The 16854-nt window shown below is 42.2% G+C and overlaps 1 protein-coding gene across 1 annotated transcript in view; it reads right to left on the reverse strand.

Moving 5' to 3' along the window:
• The window catches only part of SLCO6A1 (solute carrier organic anion transporter family member 6A1), an 81640-nt gene that overhangs the window by 31873 nt on the left and 32913 nt on the right, over nucleotides 1–16854 (reverse strand). The window contains exon 7 of the mRNA XM_070413743.1: nucleotides 3188–3332. Within this exon, the coding sequence (XP_070269844.1) occupies nucleotides 3188–3332 (145 nt within the window). The remainder of the gene's footprint in view (nucleotides 1–3187; nucleotides 3333–16854) is intronic.

Consider the following 16854-nt stretch of genomic DNA (forward strand, 5'->3'; position numbering starts at 1 on the left):
ACACACACACACACACACACACACGGAAATACTCCAGCTATTGCTATTGCTGTAAGTCACAAACTTCCCTTCATCTCTGACCAAGGAGTCTTACGTCTTCAGCTAGCATCTATGACATTATAATAGACTAACCTGTTAGCTTTCAAAGAGAGTAGAATTCAAACCCTTAACAAATATTAGCACTTATGGTGACAAAGATGGGATGCTGACAGAAATATGGCTTTATGCAAGATGAAGAATGACAGCCTCATAGACCAAGTAACAGGACTTGACAGAAGTACTGGGAATCAGTAGTGAACATGCTGATTATTGCCTATTAGTGATGAAGAATTGGGAAGGTGGCTGCATGCTGAAGTAGACTTAAAAAGATAGTACCACAGAAGGTGCCATGGTAGGTACTAACTCTCCTCTGGGCAAAAGGACTTCCTCACCACTCTGATCAATGGCCTCTGATTTGCCCATGGTAACAACTATTACTAAGATACATCCTGGTTGGACAGAGGATTCCTCCTGATTTCAGACAACAGGTTACAGAGGTGTGCAATCACACTGAGTGTGAAAGGAGGGAATTTTATAACCACTATGGACACAAACTGGTGAATAATCAGAAGTTTAGCCTAATTCGTTTGGTTGATTATGGAGTGGAATGCATAATTGCTTGTTAAGGTGAAATGGCAATAGCTGGGTTATCTTAGCACCCAAAGATAAAGACCAATTTTCATTCATGTTGCAAGGCCACAAATACGCATTTGCAGTACTCCCTCAGGGATACCTAAATTCTTCTGCCGATTACCACAAGCATTTATTGTCACTACCACTACCCTCTGATGCCCCAAACTTTCACTGATAAATAACATTCAGTTGGCTAGAGGGTCAGAAGCCACAGACTCAATGGCTATAACTTTGGTGTTATCACACCTTCATCAGCAAGGGTGACTGATGATGCCCCAAAACCTGAGAAGACAGATTCACAATATCCAATATCCCTCTGGAAGTTTAGGAAAAGTAGTTGTCTCCCTTCCCCCCAATGAAAAGGCAGCCTAGAATCACTTTGGACTCTGAGTACTGGAGACATAGATGACTCACTTGGGCATTCTACTTGGTCTTTTACATCAGCTAACCCACAGGGAGTGTAATCCGAAGACTTACATTGGAAGCTAATAAGCAAACTCTGGCACACTCCCTACTTTGAGGTAGCACAAACCTACTAACCCACTTGATCTACAGGTCCTCATGACTGATGATTATGTGTGCTGGAGCCTTTGGAAAAGGGAGGCAGCCTCCACTCGAAAGTATCTCTTTGGGTATAGGACTCATTGACTCCCTGAAACCTCTACATTTGAAAAGCAACTCTTGGTTTATTATTGCTTCCTGTAAAAACTGAAGCCCTGACCAATGGAGGCTTTGATATTCTCATTTTGGGACAGACCAACTCAGATTCATAACTAACTATTTGACAAGCTTTCTTTGTCAACTGGAAAGGGTAATATTTAAGTGATAGGCATGTTCATATGGGACTTTTAAGTTCTTAAAGAAATACCTCCAATAGATCATACAGCCCTCAGAAGACAATGGAAATCTCTCTTAAATAAAGTTCCTCTTGGTTACTCAGGGGAGCTTTCTGGAGAGATAACTGAAACATTAATTGCATGCACCTAACAGTTATCTCTACAATAAGAGTAATCAAATTAGAAAAGGTTCTATAAAATTTGTCCCTGGTTTTAGTTGAACTAATCCATGACTCCACCTCATCCCTGGAAAGCACTATGGTCAGACTGTCACTCATCAGCATTGTTATTTGTGGATAATGGAATTGCCCAAAGCTTCATCCGTGCAGGCCAAGGTAAAATGTATTCAATAGCTAATACATTCTGTTAAACCTGGATTAATACCTCAGGCTAAGTGGAAAGGTCAACACAGAAACTTACAGAGAAATCCATCTGGTTTTCTCAGGTAGACCCTGAGAGCCAAGAGATTTATTTAGCTGGCTGAGTACAGAACCTTGCTACCATGGTTAAGGCCGATATGGCAGGTAGCCTTATCCTGTTGCTTGGTGTCCCTGTTGAGATCAGCTTTAATCACATACTGTATGTAACAAGTTGAATGGATTTAGTGTCAATCGCTGTCAATTAGATTAATCATGCTGGCAAACAACGTAGATACTCATGGAAAAAGTTGTCATTATGGCCCTTGAAAACTGTATCATGTTTTTAATTTTTATACGATTTGTAGTCTGACAATGTTGTGCCCTCTATCACAAACTCTACTCAATAATAGCCTGATAGTGTTTTCTCACATCTTAATGTTTGTTTTTCATTTGGCCCACATGTTTTATGTTCTTTCCTTTCTTGCTTCTTTTACTATTAATAAAAATTTTCCCAATGGATATACTTTTTACTATTCTTCTATTGGTTACCTAGAAGTTATAGCATGCATCCTTGAGTTTTTTTTTTTACAGCATAAAATAAGTGATTACATTTACCACTTCACCATTAATGCTTGTACCTGAAAACATTTAATTCCACTTGTAACCTCTTTTGGAGAGCCAATTGTCAATAGCCAGTAAAATTGAAGATATATGGAGTAGCAATTGCCTTTCAATGGCTAAACCCAAAGGTTTGTCAACTTTTAAAAATGTGCACAAGAAGACATATACAAGCCTATTGTTAGTGTACTGTTTGAAAGAGAGAAAGGGTTGGAGGCAATTTCATGTCCATTAGTATGACAATGGATAGATAAATAGTAGTAAGTTAATAAAATAGAATCATATAGAACAATTAAAATTCATTAAATAGACAGAGATCAACATGAATCTGATGAGCATAATTTCAATGACAGTAACAGAAAAATATGTACAAAATGATACATGAATATTAGAAATAGATTGTATATGCATAGGGACATGGGCACTGAAAATACACAAAGGATACACTCTAACTTTAGAAGAGTGGTTACCTATGGGAAGGGAGAAAAATATATGGGATAAGGGAAGGATGCAGAAGTCTTACAAAATTTTATATGTTAAAAAATGCTGAGTATTGATGACAAAGTGCTCATTTTTTAAAATTTGAGCAAACAGTATTTAGGTATTTAAAATCTACTTTTCCCTTTTTGAAATATTTCATAAATACCATATAAAATTTTACATAAAAGTTTCCAAATTAATTACAATGAGCATAAAAGTTACCTGAAAGTGTAGTTGCCTGACTAGGTGTTAATATAAACTGATTTTCTATATATTTAGGCAAAAATTCAGAAGCTCCAATCATAAGTAAAAAGTCTGAAGCTCTGGTCAGAGCTAGCCATACAAACATTGGAGTCTTCAGCAGAATCTGAAACAGAAATATTACATGTGGATTATTTTATTTTGTTAGCTAAGAATCAATATCCCTATTCATATGTTAATAACCAATCCACAAAAATTCAACCTTTCCCAATGCAAATTGAAAAGATATATATATACAAATTTGAACAGAAATTTACAATTCACCAATCTACACATACCATGAAAGACTGATAGTGGTTCAAACATGTAGTGTTTGAACCATTTTTATTTGTAATTTGATCTCCATACTGCCTGTAATTTTTATTTGTGGGTCTGGTAGTTTGCCAGAAAGATTGAGAAAAAAATAGATCTCATTAACTAGGGAAATTAGAATTTCCCTTAACTTTATTTTTTTCTTTGCAAATATTTTCATTTTCTAAAAAAAAGACAAAGAAAATTGAAGCAGGGAAAAACCAAGATGGCAGCATAGGTAAACATCGGAAATTGCTGCCTCCCACAACAACTTCAAAAATACAACTAAAAGACAAAACGGACATCATCCAGAACCACAGGAAGGCTGGCTGAGTGGAAATTCTACAACTAGAAGGAAAGAGAAAAGCACTGAGACTCAGAGGAGGTGCGGAAGTAAAGTGCAGAGGTACAGAGGAGCACGCGGCAAGAGCTGGCAACTGAGGACTCGGCTGTCTTTTTGAATCGGGAGGGAGTCTCAAGCCCCCGACTGCTCTGAACTCCAGTTCCAGGAAGTCTCTGGGGACCCAGACTCATACAGGAGAAAATGGACTGTCTGGCAGCGGGCAGAACTCGGAACTCGAGGGCGGCTTTCTCTCAGAGATGCTTGCAGCAATTACCGGGACACTGAGACCCAGGCATCTTAGGGCAGGGCTGAGGATCAGCTATACCTGTTTGCTCCTCCCTGTTAACCCCCTGAGACCCCGCCCCACCCAAGCTGTGGCAGAGGCTTTTGCATATGAATGCCCTGACCCTTTGCAATCTGAAAATTACCTAACAAACTGCAGCTGGGCCAGACAGACCCAGAACTTCCAAGAGAAGGCCCCAGGCTCCACAGCAGCTTGCATTGCTTCACAGCTGGGCCTCATCTGGGCACCTCCAAACCTCAAACAAGGAAGGGGAATCTGCAGATCTCTTCATAGCTCCTGCTGGGTAGCCTCAGGTAGAGGCTAAATTAGCACTTCCTTAGATCCAAGAGCCAGATTACAACTCCTCAGATCCATAAAGGACACACTCAGGGGGCAGACTCAGTGAGCACTAAAGACCCACTGAAGCAAGTCTTGTCCCATAAGGGTGTCTTCAGCACAGAAGTTCTCCCACCGCAGACACAGCTGATTCTCATAGCCAATTGGCCTGGAGGTCAATTCCTCCCAGTGATACCTACAATAATCAAGGCTTACCTACAACAAGACTGTGCACAAAGCCCACAAAGGGGTGCACCAAGAGTGTCCACCTCAGGTAATTGGGGAGGCTGAGCCACTGGGCCCTGTAGGACACCTAGCTCAGAAAGCCACTCTATCAACACAGGGAGGCATAAAAAAAATGCGTAGCCAAAGAAACAGGACACAAATGACAGAAATGGAAGAAAGCAAAATACTAGATATAGAGTTCAAAACCACACTTTTAAGGTTTTTCAAGAACTTTCTAGAAACCGCCGATAAATTTAGTAAGACCCTCAAAAAGTCTGGTGAGACTGCCAATAAATGTTGTGAGACCCTCAAGAAATCTAGTGAGACCCTCGAGATTATGAAAAAGGACCAACTAGAAATTAAGCATACACTGACTGAAATAAAGGATATTATGCAGAGTTCCAACAGCAGACTAGAGGATCGCAAGAATCAAGTAAAAGATTTGAAATGCGAAGAAGCAAAAAATGCCCAAATGGAAAAGCAAAATGAAAAAAGAATCCAAAAATACGAATATAGTGTAAGGAGCCTCTGAGACAGCTTCAAGCGTACCAACATCCGAATTATAGGGGTGCCAGAAGATGAGAGACAGCAAGATATTGAAAACCTATTTGAAGAAATAATGACAGAAAACTTCCCCTACCTGGTGAAAGAAATAGACTTACAAGTCCAGGAAGCGCAGAGAACCCCAAACAAAAGGAATCCAAAGAGGACCACACCAAGACACATCATAATTAAAATGCCAAGAGCAAAAGACAAAGAGAGAATCTTAAGAGCAGCAAGAGAAAGACAGTCAGTTACCTACAAGGGAGTACCCATACGGCTGTCAGCTGATTACTCAACAGAAACTTTGCAGGCCAGAGGGAGTGGCAAGAAATATTCAAAGTGATGAATAGTAAGAACCTACAACCAAGATTACTTTATCCAGCAAAGCTATCATTCAGAATTGAAGGTCAGATAAAGAGCTTCACAGATAAGGAAAAGCTAAAGGAGTTCATCACCACCAAACCAGTATTATATGAAATGCTGAAAGGTATCCTTTAGGAAGAGGAAGAAGAAGAAAAAGGTAAAGATACAAATTATGAACAACAAATACACATCTATCAACAAGTGAATCTAAGAATCAAGTGAATAAATAATCTGATGAACACAATAAACTGGTGATTATAATAGAATCAGGGGCATAGAAAGGGAGTAGACTAACTATTCTTGGGGAGGAAAGGGGTGTGGGGGATACGGGAAGAGACTGGACAAAAATCGTGCACCTATGGATGAGGACAGTGGGGGGGGGGGGTGAGGGCGGAGGGAGGAGTGGGAACCTGGTGGAGGGGAGCTATGGGGGAAAAAAAGAGGAATAACTGTAATAATCTGAACAATAAAGATTTAATTAAAAAAAAGAAAATTTAAGCAGCACTAAGGGAAAATCACTAGGATTGCATTTAAGAGTCTACAACTTTACTCTAGAGAATCTACACTAATAAAAGAGAAACATGGTAATTGGCGTACGACCGCTACCCTTCCCATTGGCTAATCAGCGTATCCTTATGCAAATTAACTGTCAGCCAAGATGGTGGCCGGCAGCCATGCACTGAAGGGAGCAGGGAGGCTTGCTTCCTCCAGGGACTGCAGACTCCAACGTTCCCCGCCTCACTTGCTGGACTCTCAACTGCAACTCTAAGCAACTATTACTATGTTGCAAATAAGAAGCAAAACAAAACCGGCTTTCAGTCAGCCCCGGACCGCAACGTTGTATCCATGTTTTCAGCAGTGAAGCCTCAGAGCTAGAGCTGGCCCAGAATAAAAAAAAAAGAAAGAAAGAAAGAAAACAAGGAGCAGTTGGGAGCTTTTAGTCAACTGCCAGCGGGAAAAGAGCCCTCAGCCCCTCAGCCAGACTGGCCAGGCACCCCAGGGGGACCTCCACCCTGATCCAGGACACCCTTCAGGGCAAACCAGCCAGCCCCTACCCGTTCACCAGGCCTCTATGCTATATAGTAAAAGGGTAATATGCCTCCCGGCACCGGGATCAGCGTGACAGGGGGCAGCACCCAAACCCCCTGATCAGCCCTGCTCTGTGCCTTATGGGGGGGAGCTCCCCAATCCCCCGATTGCCCTGCGGCTCTGTGTGTGACAGGGTGCAGTGCACCAACCCCCTGATTGGCCCTGCTCTGTGTGTGACAGGGTGCGGTGCCCCAAACCCCCGCCCCCATGGGCCCTGCTCTGTGTGTGACAGGGTAGAACCATAACCTCTCCATCGGCCCTGCCCTGAGTGTGACATTGGTGGTGCCCCAACCCCCTGATCGGCCCTGCTCTGTGGGTGATAGAGGGTGGCGCCCCAACCCCCCTCCATGGGCCTTGCTCTGTGTGTGACAGGGTAGAGACATAACCTCCCCATTGGCCCTGCCCTGAGTGTGACAGGGTGCAGTGCCCCAACTCCCTGATCTTCCCTGCTCTGTGCATGACAGGGGGTGGTGCCCCAGCTCCCCTATCGGCCCTACTCTGTGAGTGACGGGGGGAGCTCCTCAACCCCCTGATGGGCCCTGCTCTGTGAGTGACAGGGGGGAGCTCCTCAACCCCCTGATGGGCCCTGCTCTGTGAGTGACAGGGGGCAGTGCCCCAACCCCCCTGATGGACCCTGCTCTGTGAGTGACAGGGGGCAGTGCCCCAACCCCCCTGATGGACCCTGCTCTGTGAGTGACAGGGGGCAGCGACCCAACCCCCTGATCGGCCCTGCTCTGTGCGTGACAGGGAGTGGCGCCGCAACCTCCCCATTGACCCTGCCTTGAGTGTAACAGGGGGCGGTGCCCCAACCCCCCAATCAGTCTACCCTGAGGGTGGCATTGCAACCTCCCGATCCGCCCTGCTCTGTGCATGACGGGGCGGTGCCCCAACTCCCCAATCGGCCCTGCTCTGAGCCTGACCAGGGGCTGCACTTAGGGATTGGGCCTGCCCTCTGCCACCCGGGAGCAGGCCTAAGCCAGCAGGTCGTTATCTCCCGAGGGGTCCCAGACTGTGAGAGGGCACAGGCCGGGCTGAGGGACCCCCCCCAGTGCACAAATTTTTGTGCACCGGGCCTCTAGTCTACACTAATAAAAGAGAAACATGCAAATTGACCACCCCCCCCGCTACACCCACCAGCCAATCAGAGCAAGTATGCAAATTAACCCAACAAAGATGGAGATTGATTTGCATACATCGCTGTGGAGCAAAGACTGAAGACAGTGTAGAACAGTGATGGTGAAACTTTTGAGCTCGGCCTGTTAGCATTTAAAAAAACTCTAGCTTAACTCTGGTGCTGTGTCACATATAGAAATTTTTTAATATTTGCAACCATAGTAAAACAAAGACATATTTTTTATATTTATTTTATGTATTTAAATGGCATTTAACAAAGAAAAATCGACAAAAAAAATTAGATCGTGTGTTATCTCTGACACGTGTGTCATAGGTTTGCCATCACTGATTATATATATATATATTTTTTTTTTAATTAAATCTTTATTGTTCAGATTACATTTGTTCCTCTTTGTTTTCCCCCCATAACTCCCCTCCTCCTAGTTCCTGCCCCACCCTCTGCCCTCACTCCCCACCCACTGTCCTCATCCATAGGTGCACGATTTTTGTCCAGTCTCTTCCGGCATCTCCCACTCCCCTTTCCCCCCAAGAATAGTCAGTCCATTCCCTTTCTATGTCCCTGATTCTATTATAATCACCAGTTCATTCTGTTCATCAGATTATTTATTCACTTGATTCTTAGATTCACTTGTTGATAGATGCATGTTTGTTGTTCACAATTTGTATCTTTACCTTTTTCTTCTTCCTCTTCTTAAAGGATACCGTTCAGCATTTCGTATAATACTGGTTTAGTGGTAATGAACTCCTTTAGCTTTTTCTTATCTGTGAAGCTCTTTATCTGACCTTCAATTCTGAATGATAGCTTTGCTGGATAAAGTAATCTTGGTTGTAGGTTCTTGGTATTCAGCACTTTGAATATTTCTTGCCATTCCCTTCTGGCCTGCAAAGTTTCTGTTGAGAAATCAGCTGACAGTCGTATGGGTATTCCCTTGTAGGTAATTGAGTCTCTTTCTCTTGCTGCTTTTAGGATACTCTCTTTGTCTTTTGCTCTTGGCATTTTAATTATGATGTGTCTTGGTGTGGTCCTCTTTGGATTCCTTTTGTTTGGGGTTCTCTGCGCTTCTTGGACCTGTAAGTCCATTTCTTTCACCAGGTAGGGGAAGTTTTCTGCCATTATTTCTTGAAATAGGTTTTCAATATCTTGCTGTCTCTCATTTTCTGGCACCCCTATAATTCGGATGTTGGTACGCTTGAAGCTGTCCCAGAGGCTCCTTACACTATATTCGTATTTTCGGATTCTTTTTTCATTTTGCTTTTATGGTTGGGTGTTTTTTGCTTCTTCGCATTTCAAATCTTTGACTTGATTCTTGCGCTCCTCTGGTCTGCTATTGGGTGTCTGTATAATATTCTTTATTTCAGTCCGTGTATGCTTAATTTCTAGTTGGTTTTTTATCATAGCATCGAGGGTCTCATTAGATTTTGTGAGGCTCTCATCAAGTTTATTGGCAGCTTCTAGCACATTATTGCAAGCCCTCAAAATTGGGTTTTTTAGCTCTATATCCTCCATTTCTGTCATGTTTTTTTGTCTCCGCATTTTTTATGCTTTCTTGGTGCACCCCCTTGTGGTCTTTGTGCACAGTCTTGTTCTAGTTAAGCCTTGATTGTTGTAGTTAATACTAGAGGGATTTGACCACCAGGCCGACTGGCTGTGAGAATCAGCTGTGTCTGCCTCGGGAAAACTTCTGTCCTCTGGAGAGGTGCTAATCTAGCCTTTGCCTGAGGGTATCCGGCAAATGGCTCTGCGCAGGGCTTGGGCGGGGCGGGATCAACAGGGCGGGCGGAGGGAGCAGTTATGGCTGCTCTCAGTCCCGTTCCCAGAGGCTCTGCTTCTCAGAACCCCAGCAACCGCTGCAAACCTCGGAGAGAAAGCTGCCTTCACGTTCCAAATGATGCCAGACAATCCTGCTTCTCCCGTTTGAGTCTGAGTCCCTAGACACTCACCCGGATCTGGAGCTCAGAGTCTGAGACTCCCTCCTTATTGAAAACGACAACCGCGCCCTCAGCCACCAGCCCGCTTTGCGTGCGCACCTCCACACCTTTATATTTTCCACACTGAGCCTCCTCTGAGCCTCGGTATGCTGTTGTCTTTCCTTCTAGTTGAAGAGTCTCTCCTCAGCCAGCCTTCCTGTGGTTCTGAGTGATGTCCGTTCTGTCTTTTAGTTGTATTTTTGAAGTGGTTGTTTGCGGCAGCAATCTCCTGTGTTTACCTATGCCGCCATCTTGGTCTCTCCTATATATTTATTTATTATTATACATATTAATAATAGTTATTATTAACTATATATATATAGTTAATTGAGCATATATATATATATGAAAGAGAGCATATATATATATGTGTGTGTGTATATATATATATATATATATATATATATATATACATGAAAGAGAAAAGCACTGAGACTCAGAGGAGGTGCGGAAGTAAAGTGCAGGGGTACAGAGGTACAGAGGAGCACGTGGCAAGAGCTGGCAACTGAGGACTCGGCTGTCTTTTTGTATATATATATATTATTATTATTTTGTATCCTAATAATAATCAAAGCACTCTCTTTCCAAGAGAGAAGTATTGAAACTGACTTGGTTTTATTTCTCACATGAAATTTGTCCTAGAAAAGACTTAAAACATTCACATTTAAATTTTCTGAAAATACTTTTTAATAATGTGAAAGAAGCTATACCTAATTTATTTCTTTTCTTTTTTTATATTTATTTTTTTAATATATTTTGTTTTATTGCTTAAAGTATTACAAAGAGTATTACATATGTATCCTTTTTATTTTTACCCTTGACATTCCCCTGGCCTCCCCTACCTCCCAGAGTCTTGTGTCCATTGGTTATGCTTATATGCATGCATACAAATCCTTTGGTTGATCTCTAACCACCCCCCCGTCCCCGCCCACCAACCCTCCCTGAACTTCCCGCTGTAGTTTGACAGTCTTTTAAATGCTGCTCTGCTTCTGTATCTATTTTTGCTCATCAGTTTATAATGGTCTTTATTATCCATAAATGAGTGAGATCATGTGGTATTTTTTTTTATTGACTGGCTTATTTCACTTAGCATAATGCTCTCCAGTTCCATCCATGCCGTTGCAAATGGTAAGAGTTCCTTCTTTTTTACAGCAGCATAGTATTCCATTGTGTAGATGTACCACAGTTTTCTAATCCATTCATCTGCTGATGGGCACTTAGGCTATTTCCATATCTTCACCATGGTAAATTGTGCTGCTAAGAACATAGGGGTGCATATATCCTTTCTGATTGGTGTTTCTGGTTTTTTGGGATATATTCCTAGAAGTGGGATCACTGGGTCAAATGGGAGTGCAATTTTTAGTTTTTTGAGGAAACTCCATACTGTCTTCCATAGTGGCTGCACCAGTCTGCATTCCCACCAGCAGTGCACGAGTGCTCCTTTTTCTCCGAATCCTCTCCAGCACTTGTCGTTTTTTGATTTGTTGATGATAGCCAGTCTGACAGGTGTGAGATGGTACCTCATTGTTGTTTTGATTTGCATCTCTCGGATGATTAGTGACTTTGAGCATGTTTTCATATGTCTCTTGGCTTTCTGAATGTCCTCTTTTGAAAGGTGTCTATTTAGATCCTTTGCCCATTTTTTGATTGTATTGTTTATCTTTCTTTTGTTAAGTTGTATGAGTTCCCTATAAATTTTGGAGATTAAGCCCTTATCAGATATGACATTGGCAAATATGTTTTCCCACGCAGTGGGCTTTCTTGTTGTTTTATTGATGATTTCTTTTGCTGTGCAGAAGCTTTTTATTGTGATGTAGTCCCATTTGTTCATTTTCTCTTTAGTTTCCAATGCCCTAGGAGCTGTATCAGTGAAGAAATTGCTTCGGCATATGTCTGAGATTTTGTTGCCTTTGGATTCTTCTAGAATTTTTATGGTTTCCCGTTGTACCTTTAAGTCCTTTATCCATTTTGAGTTTATTTTTGTGTATGGTGTAAGTTGGTGGTCTAGTTTCATTTTCTGGCATGTATCTGTCCAATTTTCCCAACACCATTTATTGAAGAGACTATCTTGGCTCCATTGTATGTTCTTGGCTTCTTTGTCAAATATTAATTGAGCATATCAGTTCAGGCCGATTTCTGGGCTCTCTATTCTATTCCATTGATCTATATGTCTGTTCTGGTGCCAGTACCAGGCAGTTTTGAGAACAGTGGCTTTGTAATACAGTTTGATATCTGGTATTGAGATCCCACCTACTTTGTTCTTTCTCAGGATCACTGCAGCTATTCGGGGTCTTTTTTTATTCCAGATGAATTTTTGGAGAGTTCGTTCTAGATCTGTGAAATATGCCATTGGTGTTTTAATGGGAAATGCATTGAATTTATAGATTGCTTTGGGTAGTATGGACATTTTAATGATGTTGATTCTACCAATCCATGAACATGGTATGTTCTTCCATCTGTTTATGTCTTCCTCTATCTCTTTTTTCAACGTCCTGTAGTTTTCTGAGTAGAGGTCTTTTACCTCCTTAGTTAAGTTTATTCCTAGGTTGCTTAATTTTTTTGGTGCGATGGTAAATGGGATTGTTTTTTTAGTCTCTCTTTCTGAAAGTTCACTATTGGTATATAGAAATGCCATAGATTTGTTGGCATTAATTTTGTATCCTGCTACATTGCCGAATTCATTTATTAAGTCTAATATTTTTTTATGGAGTCTTTAGGGTTTTGTATGTATAATATCATGTTGTCTGCAAATAAGGACAGTTTTACTTCCTCTTTTCCAATTTGGATGCCTTTTACTTCTTCTTCTTGTCTAATTGCAATGGCTAGTACTTCCAGTACTAAGTCAAACAGGAGTGGTGAGAGTGGGTTTCCCTATCTTGTTCCTGTTCTTATAGGGAAATGGTGTTAGTTTTTGTCCATTGAGTATAATGTTGGCTGTGGGTTTGTCATATATGGCTTTTATTATGTTGAGGTATGATCCTTCTATTCCCACCTTGCTGAGAGTTTTTATCAAAAATGGGTGTTGAATTTTGTCAAACGCTTTTTCTGCATCAATTGATATGACTATGTGGTTTTTTCCTTTCAATTTGTTTATGTGATTTGCGGATATTGTATCATCCTTGCATCCCTGGAATAAATCCTACTTGGTCATTGTGTATGATCTTTCTGATGTACTGCTGGATCCGATTTGCTAAGATTTTGTTGAGGATTTTGGCATCTGTGTTCATGAGGGATATTGGCCTGCAATTCTCTTTCATTGTGTTGTCTTTACCTGGTTTGGTATTAGGTGATGCTGGCTTCATAGAATGAGCTTGGAAGTGTTCCTTCCTCTTGAATTTTTTGTAGTAGTCTGAGGAGGATAGGTTTTAGCTCTTCCTTGAATGTTTGGTAAAACTCCCCTGTGAAGCCATCTGGTCCTGGACTTTTGTTTGCTGGAAGCTTTTTGATGACTGCTTCAATTTCTTCAATAGATATTGGCCTGTTGAGATTTTTGGATTCTTCCTGATTGAGTTTTGGAATGTTGTATTTTTCTAGGAATATGTCCATTTCCTCCAGGTTGTCTAGTTTGTCGGAGTGGAGTTGTCCATAGTACTTTTTAATAATCATTTGTATTTCTGTGGGGTCTGTTGTTATTTCACCTCTATCATTTCTGATTTTGTTTATTTGGGTCCTCTCTCTTTGCTTCTTGGTGAGCCTGGCTAAAGGTTCATCAATCTTGTTTATCCTTTCAAAAACCAGCTCTTTGTTTAATTGATTTTCTGTATTGTTTTTTTGGTCTCTATGTCATTTTTTTCTGCTCTAATCTTTATTATCTCCTTCCTTCTGCTCATTCTGGGCTTTTCTTGTTGCTCTCTCTCTAATTTTTTGAGGTGTAGAGTTAGATGATTTACTACCATTTTTTCTTGTTTGTTGAGATAGGCCTGTAGAGCTATAAACTTCCCTCTCAGGACTGCTTTCATTGTGTCCCAAAGGTTTTGGATTGTTGTGTTTTCATTGTCATTAGTTTCCAGGATGTTTTTAATTTCTTCTTTGATCTCATTGGTAACCCAATCAATATTTAATAACATGCTATTCAGCTTCCAAGTGTTTGAGTATTTTGAGTTGTTTTTATTGTAGTTTATTTCTAATATTATGCCCTTGTGGTCTGAGAAGATGCTTGGTATGATTTCAGTCTTCTTGAATTTGGGGAGACTTTGTTTGTGACCCAATATGTGGTCTATTTTTGAAGATGTCCCATGAGCACTTGAGAAGAATGTGTATTTTGTGGCTTTGGGGTGAAGTGTTCTGAAGATGTCAATTAAGTCCATCTGATCTAGTGAGTCATTTAGGATTGCTGTTTCTTTGCCGATTTTTTGTCTAGAGGATTTATCCAGTGATGTCAATGGTGTATTATAGTCCCCTACTATGATTGTATTGTTGTTGATCTCTCCCTTGATATCTTCAAGGAGTCTTTTTTATGTATTTGGGTGCTCCTACATTGGGTGCATATATGTTTATCAGGGTTATATCCTCTTGTTGTATCGATCCCTTTAGTATTATGAAGTGGCCTTCCTTATCTCTTGTTATGGCCTTCTCTTTGAGGTCTATTTTGTCAGATATAAGTATTGCTACCCCAGCTTTTTTTCATTTCCATTTGCCTGAAAGATATTTTTCCATCCCTTCACTTTCAGTCTGTGTGAGTCCCTTCTTCTGAGGTCGGTCTCTTGTAGACAGCAAATGTACAGGTTATATTCTTTTATTCATTCAGCCACTCGATGTCTTTTGTTTGGAGCATTTAGTCCATTTACGTTTAAAGTTATTATTGAAAGGTATTTGTTTGTAGCCATTTATATTTTTGTGCCTGTATTCTTTCTTAGCTTTTTATTTCTTCTATTTACACCAATCCCTTTAGCATTTCTTGCATTGCTGGCTTGGTGGTGATAAACTCCCTTAGCCTTTTTTTTGTCTGTGAAGCTTCTTATTTCCCCTTCACTTTTGAATGATAGCCTTGCTGGATAGAGTATTCTTGGATTCAGTCCCTTGCTTTGCATCACTTTGTAAATTTCAGTCCATTCTTTTCTGGCCTGATGTGTTTCTGTTGAGAAATCATTTTATAATCTAATGGGAGATCCCTTGTATGTAACTTTCTGTCTCTCTCTTGCAGCCTTTAAGATTCTCTCTTTGTCCTGAACATTTGCCATGGTAATTATGATGTGTCTTGGTGTGGGTCTTTTCGGGTTCATTTTGCATGGGACTCTCTGTGCTTGTGCGACTTTTTTCTTCCCCATCGCAGGGAAGTTTTCTGACATTATTTCTTCAAATTGGTTTTCTAATCCTTGTTCCTCTTGCTGTTGTTCTGGCACCCCTATTATTTGTATGTTGCTTCATTTCATGTTGTCCCATAGCACCCTTAGGCTATCCTCCTGTTTTTTTAATTTTTTTTCTCCAATTGTAGTTCAGCTTGGGTGTGTTTTGCTTCCCTGTCTTCTAATTCGCTAATTTGGTCCTCCGCTTCTCCCAGTATACTGTTGAAACTTACCATGGTGTTTTTTATTGCAGCTATATCACTCTTCATTTCTTCATATATATATATATATATATATATATATATATATATATATAATTGTTGTTTTACAGAGAGGAAGGGAGAAAGTGAAGGATAGAGAGGTAGAAACATCGATGAGAGAGAAACAACGATTCAGCTGCCTCCTGCACACTCCCCACTGGGGATGTGCCCCAAACCAAGGTACATGCCCTTGATGGGAATCGAACCTAGGACCCTTCAGTCCACAGGCTGACGCTCTATCCACTGAGCCAAACCGGTCAGGGCTTCATTTCTTCTTGATTCTTACATAAGTTATTGATTTTTTTCATCCATTTCTTGTTGACTCTTACATAAGTTGTGTATTTTTTCCTCCAATCGGTTTATGCACTCTAGGACCCTTATTCTGAATTCTTTTTCTGGCATATTGCATGCCTCTGTTTCACTTAGCCAGTTTTCTGGCAATCTGCCATTTCTTTCCTTTGGGGGTTTCTGTGTCTACCCATTTTTGGTCTCATCGACTGATCTAGATGTCGAGTCGTGCAGAGGCTGCTCCTTGGGTGGCAGTGGTTCCTCGGGCTGCAGTTGCTCCTCAAGTGATCACAGTAGTGGCTGCTCCTCAGTTGGCAGCGGCTCCTCTGGTGGGTGCTGTTCCTAGCAGTGGTATCTCCTCTAGCTGGTAGGTGAGGCTGCTCACACAGCGGCTGTTACTTGGACGGGGTGGGCTGATCATGAGGCTGCTGCTCTTCAGGTGGGAGCAGGTTGAGTGCGGCTGCTACTCCTTGGACAGGAGCGGGCTGTTCACGTGGCTTCTGCTTCTCGGATGAGAACGGACTGCTCATGTGGCTGCTGCTCCTTGGATTGGAGCTGGTTGCACACTACTGCTGTTCCTCAGATGGAGCAGGCTGCTCATGAGGTTGCCACTCTTTGGACAGGGGCAGGTTGCTTACAGGGCTACTGCTCTTCGTACAGGTGCGGGCTGCTTGAGCAGCTGCTGCTCCTCAGATGGGGGTGGGATGCTCACCCAGCTGCTGCTCATCGGACAGGTGCAGACTGCATGTGGCTGCTGCTCCTTGGACCAGTGTGGGCTGCACAGGGCTGCCACTCCTCAGATGTGGTCGGTCTGTCTGTTCGTGTGGCTGCTACTCATTGGACAGGTGCGAGGTGCTCGGGAGGCTGCTGCTCCTTGGGCCGGAGTGAGCTGCACGTGCGGCTGCTGCTCCTAGTATGGGGGCTGTCTGCTCACATGGCTGCTGCTCCTCGGATGGGGGATTGGCTGGTTGCGTGGCTGCTTCTCTTTGGGCGGGAGCAAGCTGCACGTGTGTCTGCTGCACCTCGGATGGGGGCAGGCTGCTCACCCAGCTGCTGCTCAACTGACAGGTGCAGGCTGCATGTGTCTGCTGCTCCTTGGACCAGTGTGGACTGCACAGGGCTGCCGCTCCTCAGATGTGGGTGGTCTCTTCGTATGGCTGCTGCTCCTCTGACTTGGGTAGGCTGCTCGGGCGGCTACTGCTCCTTGAATGGGAGTGGGC

The sequence above is a fragment of the Myotis yumanensis genome, unplaced genomic scaffold (assembly GCF_028538775.1).
Source record: "Myotis yumanensis isolate MYYU_CA2020_CCGP unplaced genomic scaffold, mMyoYum1.0.hap1 SCAF_4, whole genome shotgun sequence".
Classification (NCBI taxonomy): Eukaryota; Metazoa; Chordata; class Mammalia; order Chiroptera; family Vespertilionidae; genus Myotis; species Myotis yumanensis.